We start from the raw sequence: 22,221 nt of genomic DNA, 5'->3' as shown, positions 1-22,221 counted from the left end.
TCAAGAGATTTAAAGCACCATTTTTGAAGAGTGCGCATGTGCGATTGTGCTCTACTATGTAAGAACGAGCCTTTGATTGAATCTGGAAATAAAGCAAAATAACTGAGAAAAATGAGAAATAGTCCTCAGATGCCATGTCTGTAATTTATAGTAAAACATCTGTTAACATGTGTTAATTCAATATCAAACAGATTAATTAAAAGAAGTTATTACTCCACCACGTGCGTTTTCCCACCAGCGGAGCTAGTTGATCGATTAAACTTTTGCCGTATCATTATATTAAGCCCGCCTACCGACTGTATACACGATGTGATTTGCCTGACTAGAGTTTGGTTTTTCCAGCTCGTGGTGCGGACATGTTATCCAGAGACAAGGTCGACCCAGGATGTGAAGGATGTGGGGGCCCACAAATGGCCCAAATGGCCCGGGTCAATCTGGCATCCCCGCCCAGACCTGTGGGCCCCACACGTATGGCCCCTCAATGGGTACCCAGGGACCTCCCAGAGGGAGTCCAGAACACCATAAGAGAGGCTAGAGCTCCATCTACGAGACGCTTCTATGCCTCGAAGTGGGCAGTGTTTACAAACTGGTGCACTGCTCGGGGTGTAGAACCAGCTGCATGTGAGTTACATCTAGTACTCTCTTTTCTACAGGAGCTGCTAGACGCGGGCAGGACCCCCTCCACCCTCAAAGTATACGTGGCAGCAATAGCAGCTTTCTACGCTCCCGTGGCTGGTCAATCCTTGGGAAAAAGCGATCTCATCATTCGCTTCCTTAAAGGGGCCAGAAGGCTTAAGCCGCCTCGACCCACCTCTGTCCCCTCCTGGGACCTATCTATGGTCCTCAGGGCCCTGAAGGGGCCCCCGTTTGAGCCGCTTCAGTCTACAGGTCTCAGGCCGCTCTCGCTTAAGACAGCCCTCCTGCTAGCGCTGGCGTCATTCAAAAGAGTTGGCGACTTACAAGTGCTCTCCTCGAACGCATCATGCCTGGAGTTTGGGCCCAACAACTCCAAGGTCGTGCTCAGGCCAAGGCATGGCTATGTACCTAAGGCACTCTCAAACCCGTTCAGAGCCCAGGTTAATTCCCTATCTGCTCTTCCCTCATCCGAGGAAGATGAAGACTCGGGTCTGCTCTGCCCAGTCAGGGCTCTCAGAGTCTATTTGGAGCGTTCCGCAGCGTTCAGACAATCGGAGCAGCTCTTTGTATGCTTTGGTGGCCGGACCAAGGGTCGGCCAGTCACTAAGCAGAGGCTATCAAGATGGATAGTGGACGCTATCTCTCTAGCTTACACCAGGCATGGTTATGTGTGGGCCTGACGGGCCTAGGACCACCCACTTTTCAACAGGCCCGCCCAAAACTTTTCTTCAAAAATAAAATAAACTTTTAATATATTTGAACTTTGTCAAGAATAATTAAAAATCGGCAAATAAGCTCATAATTTGTGTTAAAATAGTCTAAATGTTTAGTTTTCAAAGTTTCATAGCTTAATACGTCTATTTAATCAAGCTCTAATTACGGCTCATTGTGGATCCTATGGGGCGAGGTGACGTCACCTAGCACCAGTCGAATTTTCTAAACAATTTTAAAAAGATGGTTATGTCTATTTTGATGTTTCTGCGCAAGTTCAGCAGACAGTGAGGTTCGGGATCGGATGTAGCTGTTAATCTTTGTGGATGACCGTGAATTGGCGGTAGCCTATTGTATTAGTTATTATATCATAGTGGCCTATAGGCTACATTTTAATGCATCTTCTCTGTATAATAAGCCAAGCTCAGTCTGTTGTTAATGAAATCGAAAGAAATGAATGTTGTATGAAATCGTCAAACAGGTCTTTTGCCACTTATGACCAGATTTGATTGAAACTGTCGGGCAGTGTCATTGATCTGCATTATTGAAAACTTAAAACAATTAAACAGATTTGTGAAATATTCGGCTTCATGTTATATGAGAAGAACTAAACTATGTTTTGGGGAAATATTAGATTCCTGAACAATTTGACAGTCTATAGGCATTCGATCTATAGAAAGATGCGCTAAAGCACAGCCAGGTATGATGCGTAATGGAGATACCAAAGCGCTCTTCTTTGGTCAGAACCATGGAGAGCGATCGCGGATAGGTCCGTCCTATGCACCAAAACTTTTTAAAATGCAACAAAATATTTAAAGAGCATCAAGCTATTAAAATCTCTATTATGTAAGCACAGATACTATAACAGTATATTAGTCAGGCATTTTTATTAGGTTAAACAGTGATTTGTTGGGCCTTCAGTGCCCCATAGGCGTGAGAGCCCATTCTACCAGAGGCATGTTCTTGGTCTTCTTGGGCCTGGTCTAGTGGTGTACCAATAGAAGACATCTGTGTGGTGGCAGGTTGGTCCTCACCGTCCACTTTTGTTAGATTCTATAACCTCCAGATCCCTGCTCTACAAGCACGGATACTCTCTGTTTAAGGTTTTTCAGGCTAAGGCCCTAAAAGCTCTGGAATAATTTTTCCCTATGTTCAGGTTCCAGTCGCCCGTAACCTACAGGGGCAAGCTTGTGTTTCTGTATATTCCTTCATGGGGCCCGAGACTCTTCCCTGGCCCAGGGGAGTTTATAGCTTCTATCCTATGCTATTGACTTTGCGCGTGTGCTCAGAGCAGTAATGTGGGGTGAAGTAAAGTGGTAGCATGGCGTTTTACAAGGGGTTCTCATAGCGTCTAGCTAGACGCAATACGAAGTGACCGTTCTTGAAAGGGAACGTATTCGGTTACTAACGTAACCTCGGTTCCCTGAGAATAGGGAACAATTGTTGCATACCCTGCCATGCTACCACATCGGTCTGGTGTTTCGCTTCAGTCGATTTAACTTGACTCTATGGTGAGCTTGCCGGGCTTATATAGTCATAAGCCACGCCCCTTCTGGCGGGCTCTGGCACGATTGCCCTGATTGGTTCGCGCGTCTCAGCCTCCTCGCCATAGGATGTGCAGTTGCTGCAGCACAGCCAATGGCAAGCTAGACGCTCTGCTCTATGCTCGCTGTGCACCTGCACTGCGTTTTAAAATAAAGGCTTCAATATTCTCGAGAAAAGGAGTTTTCTTTGTCTTTTGACACCCAAAGCAGGGGCTGGGGGCGGGGTTACCGTGACGAACAGAAGACGAACAGAAACTTGTGACCGCCATTTTTTAAATAGCAGCTAATCGAGCTAATAGCAGCTTGATTGTCCGTCTATGCAAGTTACGGCAACTTTGGAAAACTTTGGAAAACTGGAAAAGGGGTATGTGTGAGCGCATGGTTTTGTGCTCGAGCCGTGCACTCCTCTGTCCAAGTGAATTGTCTTGTGTGTGGAGCGTGGTGTTCGGATCCCGATGTTTTGCCAAATTCTGACCCCCACTAAATTTTGACCCCTCCTAGTATTGGTTGTGTGATCTGTCTTGATGTGTGAGTGTGCGGTTTCGAGTTCTTCTGCCCACGTGTGTTGTTGTGTTCTGTGTAGCACGCGACTGGTGTTGTTCACTGGCATTGTGCTTTCGTGTTTTCATGTTTTTTGTGAACACGCATCAGTGTTCTTATTAGCTGCGTGTTCATGCAGTAGCATTGTTAACCAGCACACAACCCCACAAATGCGTTGCTGACCAAGCAATTAAATCAGTTGATGACCGCTGTTGACCTCATTTATTAGGCCTACATATAAACATTGCTTCCGTGACCAAATTTAGAAAGCTGCAAACATTGTTTGCTGATCAATGTTTAGGCTTGTATGTTAATAAGCCTAAATTAAATCTGCTCATCATTTAAAGCATGTCTCTTCTTGGATTAAACTGCTCGATTCATGATTTTTAATTCACGTTTTGAAGCATCAAATTTATGGATGAATAGACTTTCAATGGAGGGACAGACATCTCCCAGATTTAATTAAAATAGGCTATCTTACGGTGGCCGAGAGAGCTCAATGCGCAGCAACTGAAGAAAACACATGCAAATAGAAAAAAACACCCGCAAATTAAGAAAACATCTTCAACAGTTTCACAACACATGTGTGCTCCAAATAACACAACCAAATACAGAAACGCGCTGCAAATAGCATAGACCACAACGGAAATGTTTCCAGGGGAACCAAATCAGTGACGAACCCAGCTTTGTAAAATACACACTGATGTCTATGGATGCAGCAATTAAAACTCTTCTAATGTGACACCGTGTTTTATTCACGTCAGAAATATAGTGTAACTAAATAGCAAGTTTAATTTTAGTTTTACTTCTCTCAGTTAACCGGCCACTTACTGTCATGTCTTTCGGGAGAAGTTGATGAATTTGCGCGTTGTAAATTCGACAACTATGATTCTCTGCGCTGAAGAGCAAACTACAAGACGGCGCTGATCACCTGTTATCATCATGATCATTATAAAAGTGTTTAAAAGACTAAATACAATCACTAACACATATTTGAGAATAGGAATATAAGATAGCCTATTTCACAATAAGAAGACAATTGTTCAAGCTAAAACCAAGAGGTTTATTTTCTCATAGCTAAACGGACTCTAAACGGCCTAAAAGTGTAGACAATTTTAGTTATGCAGTTTAAAGTAAAATAAATATATATTTTTAAATGTCTCACTTAAAATATTACTGTTAGGCAATTCAGAGTAAAATGTTACACATATGATCGGGTGTGGGGGGCCTGAGATCCTGACTTTGCTTGGGGCCCCCAAAATGGTAAACCCGCCCCGCTGTTCACGTCTGGTTTTGTGTGCGCACATGGCTCTAGATAGTTTTCAATGGCCATGTGCTTGTGTTTTTGTCATGTTTAGTGTGAGCACATTGTTCCTTGTGCTCTCCTGTTATTGTGTAACCCAGCCAATCTTGTTACTGAATATTGTTCATTTGCCCCAACTAATGTCTACCTGTCAAAACTTCCTCTCTTTTCCAGCCGTAAGTCAAGTCGGTCATGTTTGTTTGTTTTTGTTTTTGTTTTATTTGTATTAAAGAAAAAGCCCATTTATCTGCAGTACTGAGTCCTCGCCTGACACCCTGACACCACCCCCCCTATAAAGAAGAAATAATTGAGCCATAAAATTAATAGACTTCAAGTAAACCAAGAGCAAAGCAGATTAATCAAAATACAAATAATCAAAAAGAAGTTAGCACTCATAACAGTTGAGAGATTGTCCTTTAGTATTAATACAGAGAGATTCAGTGATCAGGGGCCTGTTTCAATAAGGAGAAAACTTGAACTCTGAGTTGATTTATTCTGAGTTTTTGGTTTCAGAACAGCCGAATTGAGTTATTTCAATCAACTCTGAGGTTGACTCTGAGTTAAGTGCGTACCATGACTATGTAAAGCCATGATCAATGGAGCTCTGAAATTACGATTCACCATGCATGGCAACAACACCACGCCAAAAACACGTCCGCATACTTCCGAGTCAATATAGGTATAATTCTTAATCACTGTTAAATTATCAGGTGAAAACTGACAGAAAGGTAAGTTATTGAACTAATAGTCTACTCATTTTCATGGTATCCCACAGGCAAAAAATAAAAAGTAAAAAAAGAACGTGGCAGCAACTAAAAATGAACAATAGTACCATAATTAAATCAGTTAAATCTTTAGGCATAAAAGGTTCATGGCTGTAGGCTACATGACTTTACAAACTTTTGACATATTAAATAAATATAATTCATTGTCTATTTCAATGTGCCGCAGCGGTTTCCATGTAGTATAATGCTCTTTTCACATAATTAAATGTTCTCTAATCCAACCTGTTACATTTTTTAATTAGGCTAATGAAATTAACATTTGACTTCTAAGTTACTCCGCCAACAGCAAGAATGCAGAGGCTGGACCTGCACCACCACTGATAGATGAGGAGGAGACACAATATTGGAAGAATATAAAATCCAACAGGAAAAAGAATTACTGTTGCTTTTGTATTTGTAGGAAATAAAGATGAACAAATAATTTGTTTATTTAACAGCTGTGGTAGTGGTTACGGCATTTATCTCTACCCTTCCATCTGGCATCCTCCCATTCCATACAGTGATGTTTGATTTTCGGAAGGTGCGATGATGGGATTATGTGTGTCAATGCATCCAACCACACTGGAAATCCTAAAGGAAATTCTAATCATTATGGTTACTTTCAGAGGTCACAGCAAGATGTTATCAAGTGAAAGTCATTTATCAGATTAGCCTCATTTAAACCGAATTGTCCACTACTGACCAGCAATCATGTGAATCTCTTCTTTGATCCTTCCCGCTCTGATACAGTGGCCTTACTAATGTGCTCTGCATCTCCGATGTTATATAGAAACATGCGCAATGAATGAATGTACTTTCCAGTCAAAATATCTAAAAATTCTTAAATCAAGATGCATTTACTACATAAGAAAAACTCTGCTCCCGACGAGGTTAGGTTCACAGAGTAAGTTACCATGGTAACTGACTCTGAGTTACCTCTCTTTCAGAAACGGGCTTGACTTACTCTGCTTTCTCGGGTTTGACATACCTCCTATTCTGAAACAGAAAACCCAGAGTTTCCCTCATTTCAGGGTTAACATACTCAGAGTTTTCACTTAACCTCCTTTCTGAAACGGGCCCCTGGATTTGTACTCTGTAACATTGCAACACTATTTGTTTTTGTACCTGCAGTGAACAGAATGAAAAAGAAAAACTGAGATTTGCAGATCCATCTTTGATCAGGAGGGGAGTGAAGTAACATGACTGTCTGTCGCAGAGCTCATTTTACAGCTTATCAGAAGGGGAGGATCTTCATGAGAAAATGAAAGTAAAACAGAACAAAAAAAAGAAAAAAAGTATTTTTTGAAACAGACAGCTTACATAATTAACTTGCAAGTTAAATATAAAAGAAGGTTTAATAAATTGCAAGGAATGTATAGGTCTAACCAACCTTATACTGAAAAGATACTGTAGTCATCCACAAATGAACATTATGTCATGATTTACTCACCCTCATGTCGGTCCAAACATGTTGGACTTTCTTCTGTGGAACACAAAAGAAGATGGTTTTTATATTCACAAAAAGCGCCTTTGTGTGTGTGTGTTTTTTTTGTGTGTGTGTGTGTGTTTTTTATTATTTTATGTAATGAAGGAAAATGTTGTTTGGGTGCATATGTTCTTTAAAATATCTTGTGTTAAAAAAAAAAAAAAAAAAAAAAAAAATCATGGAAAGTTATTGAGCAATCAAGTCAAGACTAGTTTCACTGATCTTTTAATTTAGCTTTAAATAGCTAAATCATGTAAGAATTAGATCAGATTCAGTTCTTCAGTATGCACGTGCTGGTTGACCCACTTTCATTTCCTCTAAAATCATGATCAGATATGCGACTGAAAACACAACCACAGAAACACCACAAAAACACAGATGATAAAACTGAGCCTTAAATGACCTCACACAATCATTTTGAACACATTCTCAAGCATATATTAGGAAATTATTTGTATGGCAAAAATAGGCTGAAACCTTTTTATTAGATTTGTGATTTGCCATTGACAAAGCCTTGTTTTTTCTCAGCATTATGGATTTGAGGGAAATGTGCCAGTGATTCAATTTGCTTTACCATTATTTTAATCAATTATAATTTTATGAAATATTATTAAAATATTTAGCAATTAACACAAACATGTTTAGATTTTTGCATGACAGGGCAGCTCTTCTGAAAATGCTAAATGTACATTTATTATTTATTATTAGGCTACATTATAGTTTGTCTCTCTCTGTGCCCATTTTGATGAAGCTAAATTCTCAATAAAACTGTTTTCATTGGTATATTTTACTGTTTCTGTTGTCAAACAACGGAATGAATATGAAATGGTGACTGAAACGCGACCCATTATTACATAACCAGTGTGGTGAATAATTTGGTTACTCGGTGTATTGGGTCGGGCCTAGGACCCAAGCAATCCGATTGGCTCAATGCCCGTTTTATGGGTAATCGCTTTAGTGCCTGGTTACAAATCATACAAAATCATTTTATCATAGAAGACGTTTGTACTACGTTATAATGAGTCATTAATGTATTTAATGTATTTTATATTATACGTTTTATATACTAGTATTTAACCGAAGCTATAGATTGTGAAATTAAACATTTCTCGTTGTTCGTGTGTTTTTTAGTTAGCTTAGATAATAGCATGGCATACAGCTAACGTTATCCGATGATCGTGCTATGAGCTTAAACTGCACTGATACTGCCTTACCGTATTCACAGCCATTCGTAGTGCAATTATAATTATGTGATTATTTTTTATCCTCAATAATCAGCGCAATATGTTACAAGTACACTTTTATTTATTAAAAGAGCCATAAAATAATATTTATTTGTGTATATTACTATTTTTACTATTACATTTAAATAAATTATAGAATGCTAGCTATGTTTTGTGGGCATAAATATTAATTGGTTGTCTAGCCTTGACTAAAGAACACTATAATATAATTATGGAATCACAATCTTAATGTAATTAATCAAACCCCTTAATTCATATAATAATCTTTATTTTAAAGAAATAACATGTTAAAGTATGTTTTGTGACGAAGTTATTTGTTTTAAAGAAATAGGGCATAATATGCTTTTTTTATTACAAGCATGTCATTTGTGTACTAATGCATATGATTTATGTCATAATAATTCTTAATACAGAACATTATACAACACAATAACATTTAATGTAATAAAATTAGAGAATCAAAACTTATATAAAAATTTTATTAAATTACACAATACAATACATAATGAATTCTGAAACTGAATTATGAGATGTAATATATTACATTTTTATTAACACAAAACTACAAGCAAAATGCACATCGTTTTAGGACATTTATAGAGCTTTTTAAAATACACAACAATACAAAGCAGCTTTAAACAAACATACTCTAGTATGTCTTTACTTTCCTAAACACTTTTGTGATAGTCCTCTGGCTATAGATTGTGAAGATTTAAAAACAATTAATGTTGAGTTAGCTGTGTTAAAATATTTAATGAACTGTAAGGTTAAAGTTTTTTGAGAGCTAATGAGACAAATAGATGCAGTGTATTTTGCTGTATGAAAAGTCAAATCTTTAGTTTGAAGTAAATTCATGTTGTCAAGGCAAGTCACCTTTATTTATATAGCGCTTTTTACAATACAGACTGTATCAAAGCAGCTTCACATTGATAAAATGAAAATAATACAACAAAGTTTGTTTCTAGAAGAAAATTGCATCATTGTCCAACCTAATTAGGCAGATCAATAATATTGTTGAATATTAAATGTCCCCAACTAAGCAAGCCAAAGCCAAGGCAACAGTGGCAAGGAACCAAAACTCCATCAGGTGACAGAATGGAGAAAAAAACCTTGGGAGAACCCAGGCTCAGTCGGGGGCCAGTTCTCCTCTGGCCAACCAGCGAACAGTGTATGATTATGATCCAGGCAGCATTACAGGTCAGAAGTCAGATTGGTCGTGTCGATGAGGCTGGCACTTCAGGGATGCGTCATGGTTGGGTCCACGTGCAGGTCCACCATCTAGTCTGGATACGGCCGGAGTCCACCTCACTTCAGAAACGGAGAGACTGGTTGACAATTCAGCACTGCGTTGTCGTCGCGTCCAGGCGTAGGTCCTTCATCTGATCTGGATACGGCCTGGATCTGGCGGACTGCGGTAAACCTCGGTATAAGCAGAGAGACTAATATTAACGTAGACGCCATTCTTCTTATGATGGAACGAGAACATCAGGATTTATGGGAAGTGTTCCCGGTTCCGGCTGGCCTAATCTATGCAGCCTAATATGGAATTATATAAGTCTATAATGTGTTATGTGAATGCTAGGTCAAAGAGATGTGTTTTTAGTCTAGCTTTGAACTGACTGAGTGTGTCTGCTTCCCGGACAATGGTAGGAAGACTGTTCCAGAGTTTTGGTGCTAAATAGGAGAAGGATCTACCGCCAGCAGTCGATTTTAATATTCTAGGTATTATCAACTGGCCGGAAATTTTGAGATCGCATAGACGTGAAGGACTATAATGCGTTAAGAGCTCGCTCAAGTACTGGGGAGCTAAACCATTTAGTGCTTTGTAAGTAATCAGCAATATTTTAAAATTTGTGCAGTGCAGTGTTGACAGAACCGGGCTAATATGGTCATACTTCCTGGTTCTGGTAAGAACTCGAGCTGCTGCGTTTTGGACCAGCTGTAGTTTGAAGGAACTCTGCAAAAACACACAAACAACACGTCACGTGCAACTGAACACTTGCAGTCTTTACAGATGTGGAACATCACTCACTGTTTTTGCTTTGATATGCAAGCTCAAAGGTACAACGCAGCAGCAGACGCAGCTAGCCCGTTGAACCTGAGGTGTCATGGATGGACTGACTTGAGGGAGCTCTGCAAAAACACACAAACAACACGTCACGTGCAACTGAACACGTGCAGTCTTTAGTGCTGTGGAACACCACTCACTGTTTTTGCTTTGATATGCAAGCCCAAAGGTGCAACGCAACAGACGTAGTTAGCTCGTTGGACCTGGGGTGTCATGGATGGACTGACTTGAGGGAACTCTGCAAAAACACACAAACAACACGTCACGTGCAACTGAACACTTGCAGTCTTTAGTGCTGTGGAACACCACTCACTGTTTTTGCTTTGATATGCAAGCCCAACGTAGTTAGCCCGTTGAACCTGGGATGTTGTGACATTAAAAGGCCATTTTAATGACACACTCCACAAGATAAGATATATCAGCCCAAAAGTGACTGAAACCTTCCGTTCGTCTCAGTATTATAAGGCTGATCTGTACAACAAAAGATAAAAAAAGTAATTACTTAATGTTAGTTTAATGACTTAGTTAACCAAAACATAAACATCAGCCATCAGTTTCTCCCAACATATTATCAAATGATACCAGGGTGAGAAAATGTGTTTTTTTGGTGCTATAAAAAATTGGAGTACTTATTTGTACCAACACGATCCCATAAAATGCTTACCTCAGGAATCAATTCACACATTAAAAGGTCAAAATGTTCAAGCTTTTTGTCCTTCTTTTGCTCAAACACAATGTTGTCGATGTGTCCTAGAAGTTCCTAAGCATGTGCTGACAAGGCTGGATGAAAGCTCTTAGGTTTTGCCATTTTCCCAGTCTTCATTTGCCACCATTTGTTCCACGTGGGTTTCACCGAGCCTTTCACAATTCCTTGAAACAACTCCTGAAAAAAATATTTAGTATAGCAAACAATATCTAGCCATTTTAAATTTTGTAAAGTCTTATATGTACCTGAATTTCAGCATCACTGACAAGAGAACAAATTCCTTTTTTTCCACCTCCTCGACTGTCCTAAATTTAAAAAAATCATTGATTTACTTGATTTATTAAACTTTTAAGTTGATTTATATGAATGAGGACACTCATTTTACACATACCTTTTATATGTCATATGCTGAACAGATGATGATTCATGATATCTTCTCAGATGCCAAAGATCTTCTCCCTGTATCACCTCGTTTTTCATAGAGGCCCATTTGTCCCTCACCTCCATTTCTGCCATCTAATGCAATAAACACAGTTGTTAAACTAATGTAGATAAAAATAAAATAAATAAATAAAAGCATTTTTTAACTTACTGTACAAACCAAAACCCCACAGTTGTTAGAGTCAGCCAGCCTCCACTGTTCTGGGTACTCAACAGTCCATTTTCCCAAGTCCCAAGTATTTCGGAAGGCATTGCTTTTGTACAAAAGAAAAAAGAAATTAATACATGTACATTAGTAAATAAAGATCACAATTTTAACATTTATATGGCACATAATACCATAGTATAGCCAGGTCCATCGCAGAAATTGACTTGTAGTTGCCAGTGGGGTCGTAAACTCGAATACGATTCAGCAAACCATCCAAGACCTTTACAACATAAACAGAAACCGCTTTAACCAGAGTAACAACTGTTGAGTAAAAATTATTTTTTTTTATCCACACATACCCACAAAATGAAGTGGTTTCCCTTTTCGGGGCTCTGTCCACCAACAATTCTTGGAATAAGGACTGTGTCATTCTCATCAAGGTCCTTTAAAATATTTTTAAGTAAATAAGTAAGTAAATGTGTCCCCTGCCACTGAAATTTAATTAATAGATTTTCATTTACCCTCAGACAAGAAGTGTGACTGTCATCCACATGTTTCTTGATAGTGAAGGATCGCCACCAGAGAATAACCTTTCTATAAAACTCCAACTCACCTATTACTGTTAGAGGCTGAAAATGTTAGTTTTAGGGTTAGGGTTAGGGTTAGGGAATATTTTTGCCTTCGCTCTACAGACCGGCGCTTTTGGTATGTCGATCGGGGCAGGCCCAGGGGTCATCGTGCCAAATTTGGGGCCCCTGGGACTTTTCTATAAAACTCCCACCTACCCATTAAATGAATGCGTTTGCCACAGTGGTTTCGCGGACACCGCTTAGAAAGGGCTGATCGACTAGGGGGCGCCATTTTCCATCTCGCCACGGCCCCCTGGAGCGGGCGGAAAAGTTTGGTGTTTAAAAGTTTCATTCTCGTTAATTAAACCACCCCTACTGTACTAAGCACACTCATGTAATTATTTTTTACACTTTTATTTATTAAAATACTCTTAAAATAATGCTTATTTGTGTATATTACTATTTTTCGTATCAACAGTTTAGATATTTAAATAAATTACAGAATGCTAGCTATGTTTTGTGGGTATAAATATAAAATATAAAATCTAGCCTTGACTAAAGAACAGTATAATAAAATTATGGAATCACAATTTTTAATGTAATTAATCAAACCCTAGTGAAGGATCGCCACCAGAGAACAAACGTGTGCACCTGTAAAGCAGTTCCACCATGTGCTTTACAGAGCTGTGCAATCCTTGTGTCAAGAATCTAAAAGAAATAGGAGATTTCAATTAAATGTTGTTGAATAATATAAGTAGTACATATAGGAGGTTTGTGTACAAATGACCATACAAATAAGCTGCCATTGGACGCATATGGAGGGCTCGCTTGAGTCCCAAAATTTGTCCAATCATGCACTCCTGTCTGCGCCTCAGCACCCTCTAACAAAATCCACGGTTTCGAGAATATCCGAGAAACTTTATTTTTCGACCCAAAAAAACTATAAGGTGTGCGTACCCCTTATAGATATTTTGGGTCGCAAAATAAAGTTTATCTGATCTTCTTGAAACTCTGGATTCAGATAGAGGGTGCTGAGGCGCAGACAGGAGTGCATGATTGGAGACTCTAGAGCCTTCCAGAGCTGAGATATGGAGATCCCACATAGCAATTATTCCATTGGGGCAAATAGAGACTCGCAGACAGTGAAATTTTGGGATAAAATTTGGCCCTTTTTGCAGCTTTTTGTTTGAACGTTTTCTGGAAACCGGGACTAATTAAGAGCTATTACAAATATGTCTCAAAAATGTTATCAATTTAAAATTCTAACGTCATCATTCAGCCATGGGAAACTGTTCTTCTGTGGACACAGTGTCTCGAAATCTTCAACTGTGACCTTTCTATAAAACTCCAACTCACCAATTAATGTTAGAGGCTGAAAATGTTAGTTTTAGGGTTAAACCACCCCTACTGTACTAAGCACACTCGACTGAACACATCACACTCATTTTCAAGTCATTTTAGAGCTTGATTTGCATAAAAATGCAGTGTCCGTGAAACCATTATTTTGCATCCTCTGATTGGATCTGGGACATTTAAGTGTTTTTGCTCTCCTGTCATGTGTGATATCAATTCTCGTTAATTAAACCACCCCCACTGTACTAAGCACACTGTATTTTTTTTAATAGCTGTCCACTGTAGTGACCACTATGCATGAAAGGGTTAATCCATATAAAACAGCGCTTAATCTTGCAAAGTACGATTTGGTGTTACTGCTATCATTACGTTAGTAATTCATTAAGTTAATTATAAAGTGTCGCTATGTTGTGAGAAGGTATTCCTTTGCAGAGATCCCAACCGTAACTAAGCATTTAACAATCAGAAAAAAGTGACATCTCATTACCAGATGTTCTCCAGTCCTAAAAGTAAAACAAAAACACAAACAATCTATATTTAAAAGATCTTTTAGAAAGTCATGGTCTCTTTTGAGCCTTTGTCAGTGATTCTTGATTTCTTTCAAGACAACATACTCTGAAATACTTCCCATACATGAAAAGAAAAATACATGCTGTGTTGGTGATATCATATATATATATATATATATATATATATATATATATATATATATATATATATATATATATATATATATATATATAAAAATATTCTTACATAGGCTATATAAAATAAAATGACACAACCCTGTCTCTTTTTGTTAAATTTCAGTTTTATTGATCAATAATAGCAATAATGAAAGTATAAGTAGCCATACAAGTCAAGAAATAAAGTAATTAAACGATTCAGTCAAACATAAGTCAGCAGGCACAACGTTAAAGATAAATAGCCTAAACAATTTAACGTTATATAAAGTTATAAAACTAAACTTTGCCCCCCGCCAAAACGAAAATGATAGATTAATGAGATCAAAGATCGTCCGTTAGACATAGCCTACACAAGACGAATTATATCTCATGTTTAACCACTCTACTAGACTCAGCGGCAGACGTCAGCAGCTCTAGCCGAGATAAGACTCTGCCAGGCGGGATACGTGAGCGCTGAGCGCCCGGTGATCCCTTGGATCTCACATCTCCGAAAACGTCAGATCAAAATTTGAAATAGGCGCTATCTGTATAAACAAACAACATATTTGAGATTAAAACAACTACATTCTCGACTGAAAAACTCTTAAAACTACATTTCGTGACACAATAAGAGTAGTATTTTTCAATTTCGCGGTCTTTCTCCTGCTATTGACGCAACTTGAGATTTTAAATATTAGCTATAGAATATACACAATTTACATATACAATATACAATTTAATTTAATTTTACCTTGCATATAGCAGCGGAATTTAGCATTCTACATAAAGCTACCACATAATAAACAGCTCACGTTAGCTACAAGTTATCGCGAGAACAGATTTAGATCAGGCATACTACTGGCATACTAACTGGGTCCTCAGGGTTACCGAATACTATAGGGTTACCGAATACTATACCACACCGGCGGTAGGCCTACCGGTAGATTCTCAGAAACTAAATAAGGTTTGGGCGCTTTGTTGAAGGGAAGAAATCGCTAAATGGGTCTGCAATGTCGCTATGTTGGCAACACTGTGTATCTCCATTGATTGCCGAGTTCACGCGCGTGATCATAGGTACTAAACCTATGCGTGTGAACTCGGCAATCGACTACTTTGGACTTCAACCGAAAAACAGGATGTAAACAGGTATTTGCGCTGGCTTAAATAACATCATTTTTATACATATCTTTCACATCTACTGCAGTCAGACTCACTCGTGTTCACTCTGAAGGAATCACTCACATTTTCTGTGCACTTACTGACACATCAAGGATGTTAAGAGGCTAAAAGCAGGTTTAGTACTTGCCCCACTGAAGTCAACAGGGTGCAAATTTTAAAAATAGAATAACTCGGTGTAGGCAACACCGATTTTTGTCGTTGTTCTCTGTATTGACAGCACTCCAAATGTACAAAAAAATGAGCTCAATGTTAAAATTGACCGGAGTTCTCCTTTAAAAGCGGTGGATCGTGTTTTTTTTTTTTTTAATAAAAAAAAATTCTGCAAAATATAACACTGGTTCAGATTTAGATGAATCACGTTATTACCAGTCTTGTCCTCTAGATGTCAATCTCGTATTTACCTTGACCGAAGATACAAGATAAATTAAAGTATGTTATATATATATATTTTTAAAGTGAACCGGTCACATCTCCCTTTTTATGGCTTATATGGTACAGAATAAACATGAATGGACATCAGAAGGTGTGTTAAAAAATACTGTACAATTTACTGAAATAAATAATCTCGTGTGCAATTGCCCAGTCATGTAGGCCTATCAGTCGCGGAAAGACTTTAGTAAAACAGCTTGTGTGAACGTTACATTTACCTCAGTAAAGTCGTTCAGTAACGTTAGCTCGTCATTTAGAAAAAAAGTAGGCTTACTCAAGAGGGGAGTGTATCGCTAAATATGTTATATCACTTTTTAAATGATTGTATTAACTGTAGTTTATTTATTGTTAGACCTATGACTGAAAAATAAATATCAAATTAATTTGATAGTAATAGGCTACCAAGTTATACTGTTCACATCATTAGTTGAGTATTTTTTCTTTAGAATAATTGAAGCACCTGAAATATTTCCAAATTAATCAATATCGAAGCAAAGCTAATGGAGATCGTATGTGTATCAAAACAAGAGCTTGTAAATCTGAATCGAATCGTGAAATCTGGATCAATATCAAGAGCTAGACTTTTATCACATGATGTATTACAGTTTAACTTTCTACCTCTTCTGCTAGCTAGTTACAGACTTAAAACAAGAAGTATTGAGCAAAAGTAGGCCTATTCAGCAAAATATTTTTATTAATTTAATGGAAACTTAGTGTGTAGGACAAATGCAAAACATAACAGGTGAAAATGCTCCTTTTTGAATAATTAAATAATTATCACTTGTTTCTTCTGGACATGATGATGATTTAATAGTTTTTTATTTAAGAAACAAAATATTGCAGTTTCTTTTGAACTTTTTACATCGTGAAGATTTAAAAATGAACCCTGAAAAAGGTGATGAACATGTTCCTGTATAAATTCAGTTTATCACATCTGAACACAATCTAGTACAGAAAAAAACACGAGCTATATATTCAGTAAAGAGTGTCTGATTGTAGAATGTGAAGATCTGCTGTATTCAGTGCATCATGAAGTAGGAGAGCAGAGAACAGCAGAGGAACAGGAAGCTCTGGGTGACACTCTGAGCCCCGTTACACAGGTTCCCCTCACAACATGAGATAACCTCAACATTAGGAAACGTGGCATCACAAATAGATTTAGACACACACCCTTTTACAACTTCTGACTTGGGTTCGTAGCCGTAAGTCACTGATGAAAGGAAAGAGAAGCAAGATTAGTCTAAGCTAGACATTAAATGTAGCTAGACATGTAAACTGTATCAAATGCTCAACCATAACAAAGATAAAAAGAAATCACCTATTTGCGTTATGCAGCGGTCTTCAGTCCCTGAACAGCTCAGTGTGTTTGAGCAGCTCTGTCTATCACAATAGTAACATTCCTTTCCATTGGGGACGTTAGAGGGATCTACAGGAGGAAAACAAGTATTCTTTTTTATTTAATTTCTGTAAGTATTTAATAAAAAAAATTTTTTTAGCGACTCCAGTTGGTTCACGACAGACAAGCCGCACCCTGCTTTCTATTTTCTGATGTAATCATGTAATCAGGGCTGGAAATGGCTAAGATTCCCTGGGGGGACTTTCAGATGTACTTCAAAATTAAATATTATATAATCTATAATAGCATTAAACAGGCCAATTCCATGTTTTCTCCAAACAATATTTTCTTAATTATCAAGACAGGCACATGAAAGTTCAATGAATAACATTTATTTATTGTGTGTGGCACAAACACGTTTATTCAACAGAATCTCTGCTTGGAGAAAATTGCCAAATTTGATTTTGGCCAAATTAAAGATGCATTGTCTAGGAATCTGTTCATACAGAATTGAACAGGTCACACAAACCTTTTAAATTCATTTGTCCTCGGGTTAAAGAAAACTGAGGAATATTTTTGGATGGTAGCCTCTCAATTTAGTTGTTAAAATCAACAATTATTAAATATTTAAAGCTCAATCCAGTTTTAAGCGAAGGGAAAGCTTATGTGCATTCTAAAATGCAAAATAATTTGGCTAAAATTATAATCTAATCTAGCCTGTATCAACTTTTTTCCATGGCGACGTGTCACGCAGAAAGCTTTCAGGCGCGACTTTCTTTTCATTTTTATAGTTCGCATGCGACAGTTATGCCATTTTTTAACAACCATGTAGAGTGTGCATCAATGTTAATACATTAACGCGAGAGCGCATCAGTGTGTAGCACGAATCTCCACAAAACTCACGCACTCTCAAACATAGTGTTCTCATGGCTCTACTCTGGCTCAGATATTACGTGCGCGCTCCGTTATAGAGTCATTTGTCATTTTATCACGTGGTCAGGACAGCACAATACCTGGGGCATCTTGGACGTTACACTTGTCGGTGTCACAGCACACAGAAGATTCCTTTCCCATGTCCTTTCCCAAGTTCTTGAACCCACTTTGACCGTGACAGTCATAACAATCTTTAAACTTAGTTAGGCCTATCTCACCTAAAAAACATGAATGAGAATGATACAGGGGGAAAAAACAGTTTAACTGCATGTTATTTTAATGGAAAATGTATTTATAGATATTTAGCATATACAGTATTTATAAACATTTCAGCATTTTTCTAATTTCAAACGTTTTTTAATGCAAATTGTATTGTTAAATTACTCTGATAGAAAATACAAAATGAAATAGCCGAAATCTATGTAATATTCTGTGTTTGAAATGGTAAATTCTGCCAGGAAAACGCATATATAGCAGAAACTACATTTAGCCTAAGCTCCAGCAAATTACAGCAGTATCTCCATCACTCAATTATAACAGTACATTTCAATCTTGGACTTACCAGTTTGTGGATTTGATGTTGAACTCAAGCAATGAAAAGTTCCACTGGGACATGTTTTTAACTTCTGATTTGCACAAGAACCGTTCCGACCATCGCACTCATAACAGCTGAGAGAGTGTCCTTTAGTAATAAGACAGTGAGACACATCAGTGATTTATATTTGTATGTAATAACAATTCAAGCTATTTGTCTTTGTACCTGCAGTGAAGAGAATGAACAGGAGAAAAAATGAGATTTGCAGATCCATCTTTGATCAGGAGGAGAATGAAACAACATGCCTGTTTCATCACTCATTTTATAGCATCAAAAGGGGAGGGTCTTCATGAGAAAATGACAGTTCAACAGAAATTACTTTGGAATTAATAGGTCTACTTAAGCCAGTTTGCTAACAATGATGACAAGACATTATAAAATTACATAATTGATCACACTGAGTCTACTCTCCAATGATGAACTGGATTTAATATTGGTGCTGGGTTCTGTCACTTCGGTCTGTTTATTCTTGGTTTGGTGACAGAGCCCTGACACTGCTTGTGTCTTGTCTTGTTGTTAGCTTGAACATGTGTCCTTCTGTTTAGATGTGTTGTTTTGTCTGTCTGGTGCAATCACATGGCTTCCTGCATGTTTCCCTGTGCTTTGTGCTAGGCTGTCTTGTTTAGCCCCACCCTTCTTGTTATCTGTTTATTGGTTAGTTTTTCCCACCTGCTCTCCTTTGTTACCTGCCTTGCTGCTTCCCTATTTCTTCTCCTTCTGTTTGCTGGTCTGGGCTGGATCGTTATTGTTGGTCATGTTGTAGTAGTAGCCTTTATTGTCACTTAGTCACAAGTACCAGCGAAATTAGCCATCAACCTGTCCATACAAACATACATACAATATGACAAGGGGGTAGACAGAACAGGAAGACAGAGCATTGAGGAAAAAATACAGCATAACATGAGGAGAGGTGAGGAGAAAAAAAAGGCAACCCCCAGACTATGCTCCTGTAAGGAGTACAGTTTGGGAACAGGAAAAAAACACCTCAGCAACATTAGCACATAATCAGTACACTCATGAACATGAACACACAAGACTTGCAACAGGGGAGGGGAGTGGGGGATGGAGGTAACCCAGCACAGGCAAGCAGCCATCCGGTCCTGCAGCCATTTTCGGCGCTGGTCACAGACCCGCCTGTCAGACTGGGGGTACAAAGCGTCGAAGGCGTGGGATGGGGGATGGGGGGATGGGGGGTGGGGGGTGGGGGGGGGGGTGATTGCATATCTGTATATATGTAAGAGTTCGTGTATGTGTAGGCCTGGAGAGTCGCTACGCCTGGCATCCCAATCTAGGTGCCTCAGTCCACAGGATGTCATAGCGATACACAGCAATTGCCATGGAGACAACCTTGATCAGGTCCCAGACAGAGTCAACAATCAGCAGGTGTCAGTGGGAAGTCGGGGAAGGAACGCAAGAGCGTCTCGCTGCAGTGCTTTTCCGGGGGAGTTGTTGTTGCAGCAGCAGCCTCGGCCAAGGCCAGTGCTGGTAGAGGGGGGCCGAAAGCAGATAAGATTGGGGTTGTTTGGTCTTGGGACGAGTAGCCGCATTCCAATTTACACAGCTCCTGGTCCATTTGGGTCTCCGAAACGATCCATTTGCCTTTGCAAAGCTGTGAGCTTCTCCATGATGTTATCCATATTGTGGTTCATAGTCACAGTCTGAGTGCTGACAGCTCTGCCCACTGCTTCAATCATGACGGGCAGCCTTGTGGGGTTTTGGACAGCTGTCACCGTCTTCTTAATTCCTCGATAAACCAGGGCAATGCCTAATCCAAACAGCAGAAAACCTGTTATCATGGTTCCGAATAGGTAGATATCTTCAATGTCCTCCACGGAAAGAGCCGCCAGACACACGACCCGCCACCTCTCCCACGCGTCCATCGTGTAGCCAGCTGCGAACGTTCCAGCAGGGCAGTCAGGTTCCCCCGAACCCAAGCTTCTCGTCGAGAAGATGGTGTCAATTGCGTAGAGACACGTTGATCAAATCCATAATTTCTTAGTTTGGAGAGCAGTGCGGAGAGAGTCTCTCAAAGTACAAGACAGTAGACTAGACGAGACAAGAGGAGCAAAGCAGGGGAGGTAAGGGAGAGGAGGGGAAGAAAATGTGACCGCCTTCGTTGAGAGCCAAAGAGAAGAGAAGAGAAGAGAAGACATGTTATGTCTTTGTTTGTTGCCAAATCGTTGACTTGCGCGCCGTCAACGCAAATGTTTTCCCTGCAACATCACTCATTTTATAGCTTATCAAAAGGGGAGGGTCTTCATGAGAAAAACTATGTACATATATTTTACAACTAGAAAAAATAGATTTAAACAACGTAATAATTATTATTTCCGTAGGAGTAAAGCCTCAGTGATGTTGGTTCTATTAGAAAACCTTAGAAGAGTGAAGCTGCAATAGCAGCAAAACCAAGGTTAAGAAGAGAAACAACAGTGTGTGTGTGTGTCACAGTGCAAATGTGGTGTGGATGTGGGATGTGTATGCAGTGCATGTGAGTGAAATGAGTGTCTGTGGTTGTGTTTCACTGACATTTGTAAATGTAAACAGTTTGATTGGACTGTGGGTTAGGGTTAGGATGCAGATTCTGAGAAGTACCCAGTGGCATGAGTGGTCATCTGAAATCAAAAAGTCTGTTATTTGTTTTTGTTTCAACTCAATGTTGAAATTACTCTGAACATTTATTTATTTATTTATTTATTTATTTATTTTTGAGTAGGCTAATCAACTTAAAAGTTTTTTTATGATACAAATTATTAAAGGCACAATATTCAAAAACAATGTTTTATATTTTGTTGAGCTATTACATTATCACAAATGTTTCCAACAATGTTTAAATCCAGAGAATTTGGATTGTTGCAGAATGTTGCTGTAATCTATAGTAATATCTTCAGAATTACTAAGTCGTCTATTTTCAAATATAATTCTTTTGAAGTGTTGGTGCTTAATGTAACGCTATCTAATGTAACTGATAAATCACGTTTGAGATTTGTGCTGGCTACTGTATACAGGCCACCAGCACCATACAGACTTTATCTGCAGCTAGTACTAACTCTGATAGAAAGTCAGCAAATTCTTTGATAAAGTCCTAATTGTTGGTGATTTTAATATACATGTAGATAACAAAAAAGATGCATTGGGATTGACATTTAAAGACATTCTGAACTCTATTGGAGTTAGACAACATGTGTCAGGACCTACTCATTGTCATAATCATACTTTAGATCTAATATTATCACGTGGAATTAATGTGGATCCCATTAAAAATTCCGCATCAGAGCGATGACATCTCAGATCATTATCTAATCTTGTGTAAACTTAATTTAGCCAAGGCTGCAAAGCCAACTCCGTGTTACAAATATGTTAGACCTATCACTTCTGCCACTAAAGATTGTTTTATCAATAATCTTCCTGATCAGTTTCATCATCTCAGCATCCCGGATAGCTTAGAAGAACTAGATATTGTTACGGAAACTTTTAACTCTCTCTTTTCCAGCACTTTAGACACAGTTGCTCCGTTGTTGCGCTTAAAGAAAATAGTCAAACGCCGTGGTACAACGAGCACAATGCTATTATG

General features: G+C 38.6%; 1 protein-coding gene and 1 long non-coding RNA gene across 2 annotated transcripts; both read right to left on the bottom strand.

Moving 5' to 3' along the window:
• Positions 1 to 8,695: 8,695 nt before the first annotated feature.
• LOC307144645 lies at positions 8,696 to 11,022 on the bottom strand. Its single transcript, XR_013818799.1, has 5 exons — positions 10,961 to 11,022; positions 10,610 to 10,767; positions 10,437 to 10,534; positions 10,261 to 10,361; positions 8,696 to 10,185 (listed from the first exon to the last, which is right to left on the bottom strand). It is a non-coding gene; the product is annotated as an uncharacterized lncRNA (long non-coding RNA).
• Positions 11,023 to 16,779: 5,757 nt separating this feature from the next.
• Positions 16,780 to 19,179, bottom strand: LOC307144949 (urokinase plasminogen activator surface receptor-like). Its single transcript, XM_079847708.1, has 5 exons — positions 18,816 to 19,179; positions 18,618 to 18,737; positions 18,136 to 18,273; positions 17,105 to 17,212; positions 16,780 to 16,996 (listed from the first exon to the last, which is right to left on the bottom strand). The coding sequence occupies exons 1-5, from the start codon at positions 18,862 to 18,864 to the stop codon at positions 16,806 to 16,808; spliced, it is 606 nt and encodes a 201-aa protein (XP_079703834.1). The 5' UTR covers positions 18,865 to 19,179; the 3' UTR covers positions 16,780 to 16,805.
• Between the last annotated feature and the right edge of the window lie 3,042 nt (positions 19,180 to 22,221).

This window comes from Squalius cephalus (assembly GCF_949319135.1).
Source record: "Squalius cephalus genome assembly, chromosome: 17".
NCBI classification, from domain to species: Eukaryota; Metazoa; Chordata; class Actinopteri; order Cypriniformes; family Leuciscidae; genus Squalius; species Squalius cephalus.
This window is presented reverse-complemented; position numbering and strand designations above follow the sequence as displayed.

Excerpts from the sequence above, each read along its gene's own strand:
- LOC307144949 (XM_079847708.1), bottom strand. The coding sequence starts at position 18,864 with ATGGATCTGCAAATCTCATTTTTTCTCCTGTTCATTCTCTTCACTGCA. Across the intron at positions 18,274-18,617 it reads AACATCAAATCCACAAACTG|GTGAGATAGGCCTAACTAAG; the intron begins GTAAGTCCAAGA and ends CATGTTTTTTAG. Across the intron at positions 17,213-18,135 it reads TAACGTCCAAGATGCCCCAG|ATCCCTCTAACGTCCCCAAT; the intron begins GTATTGTGCTGT and ends TTCCTCCTGTAG.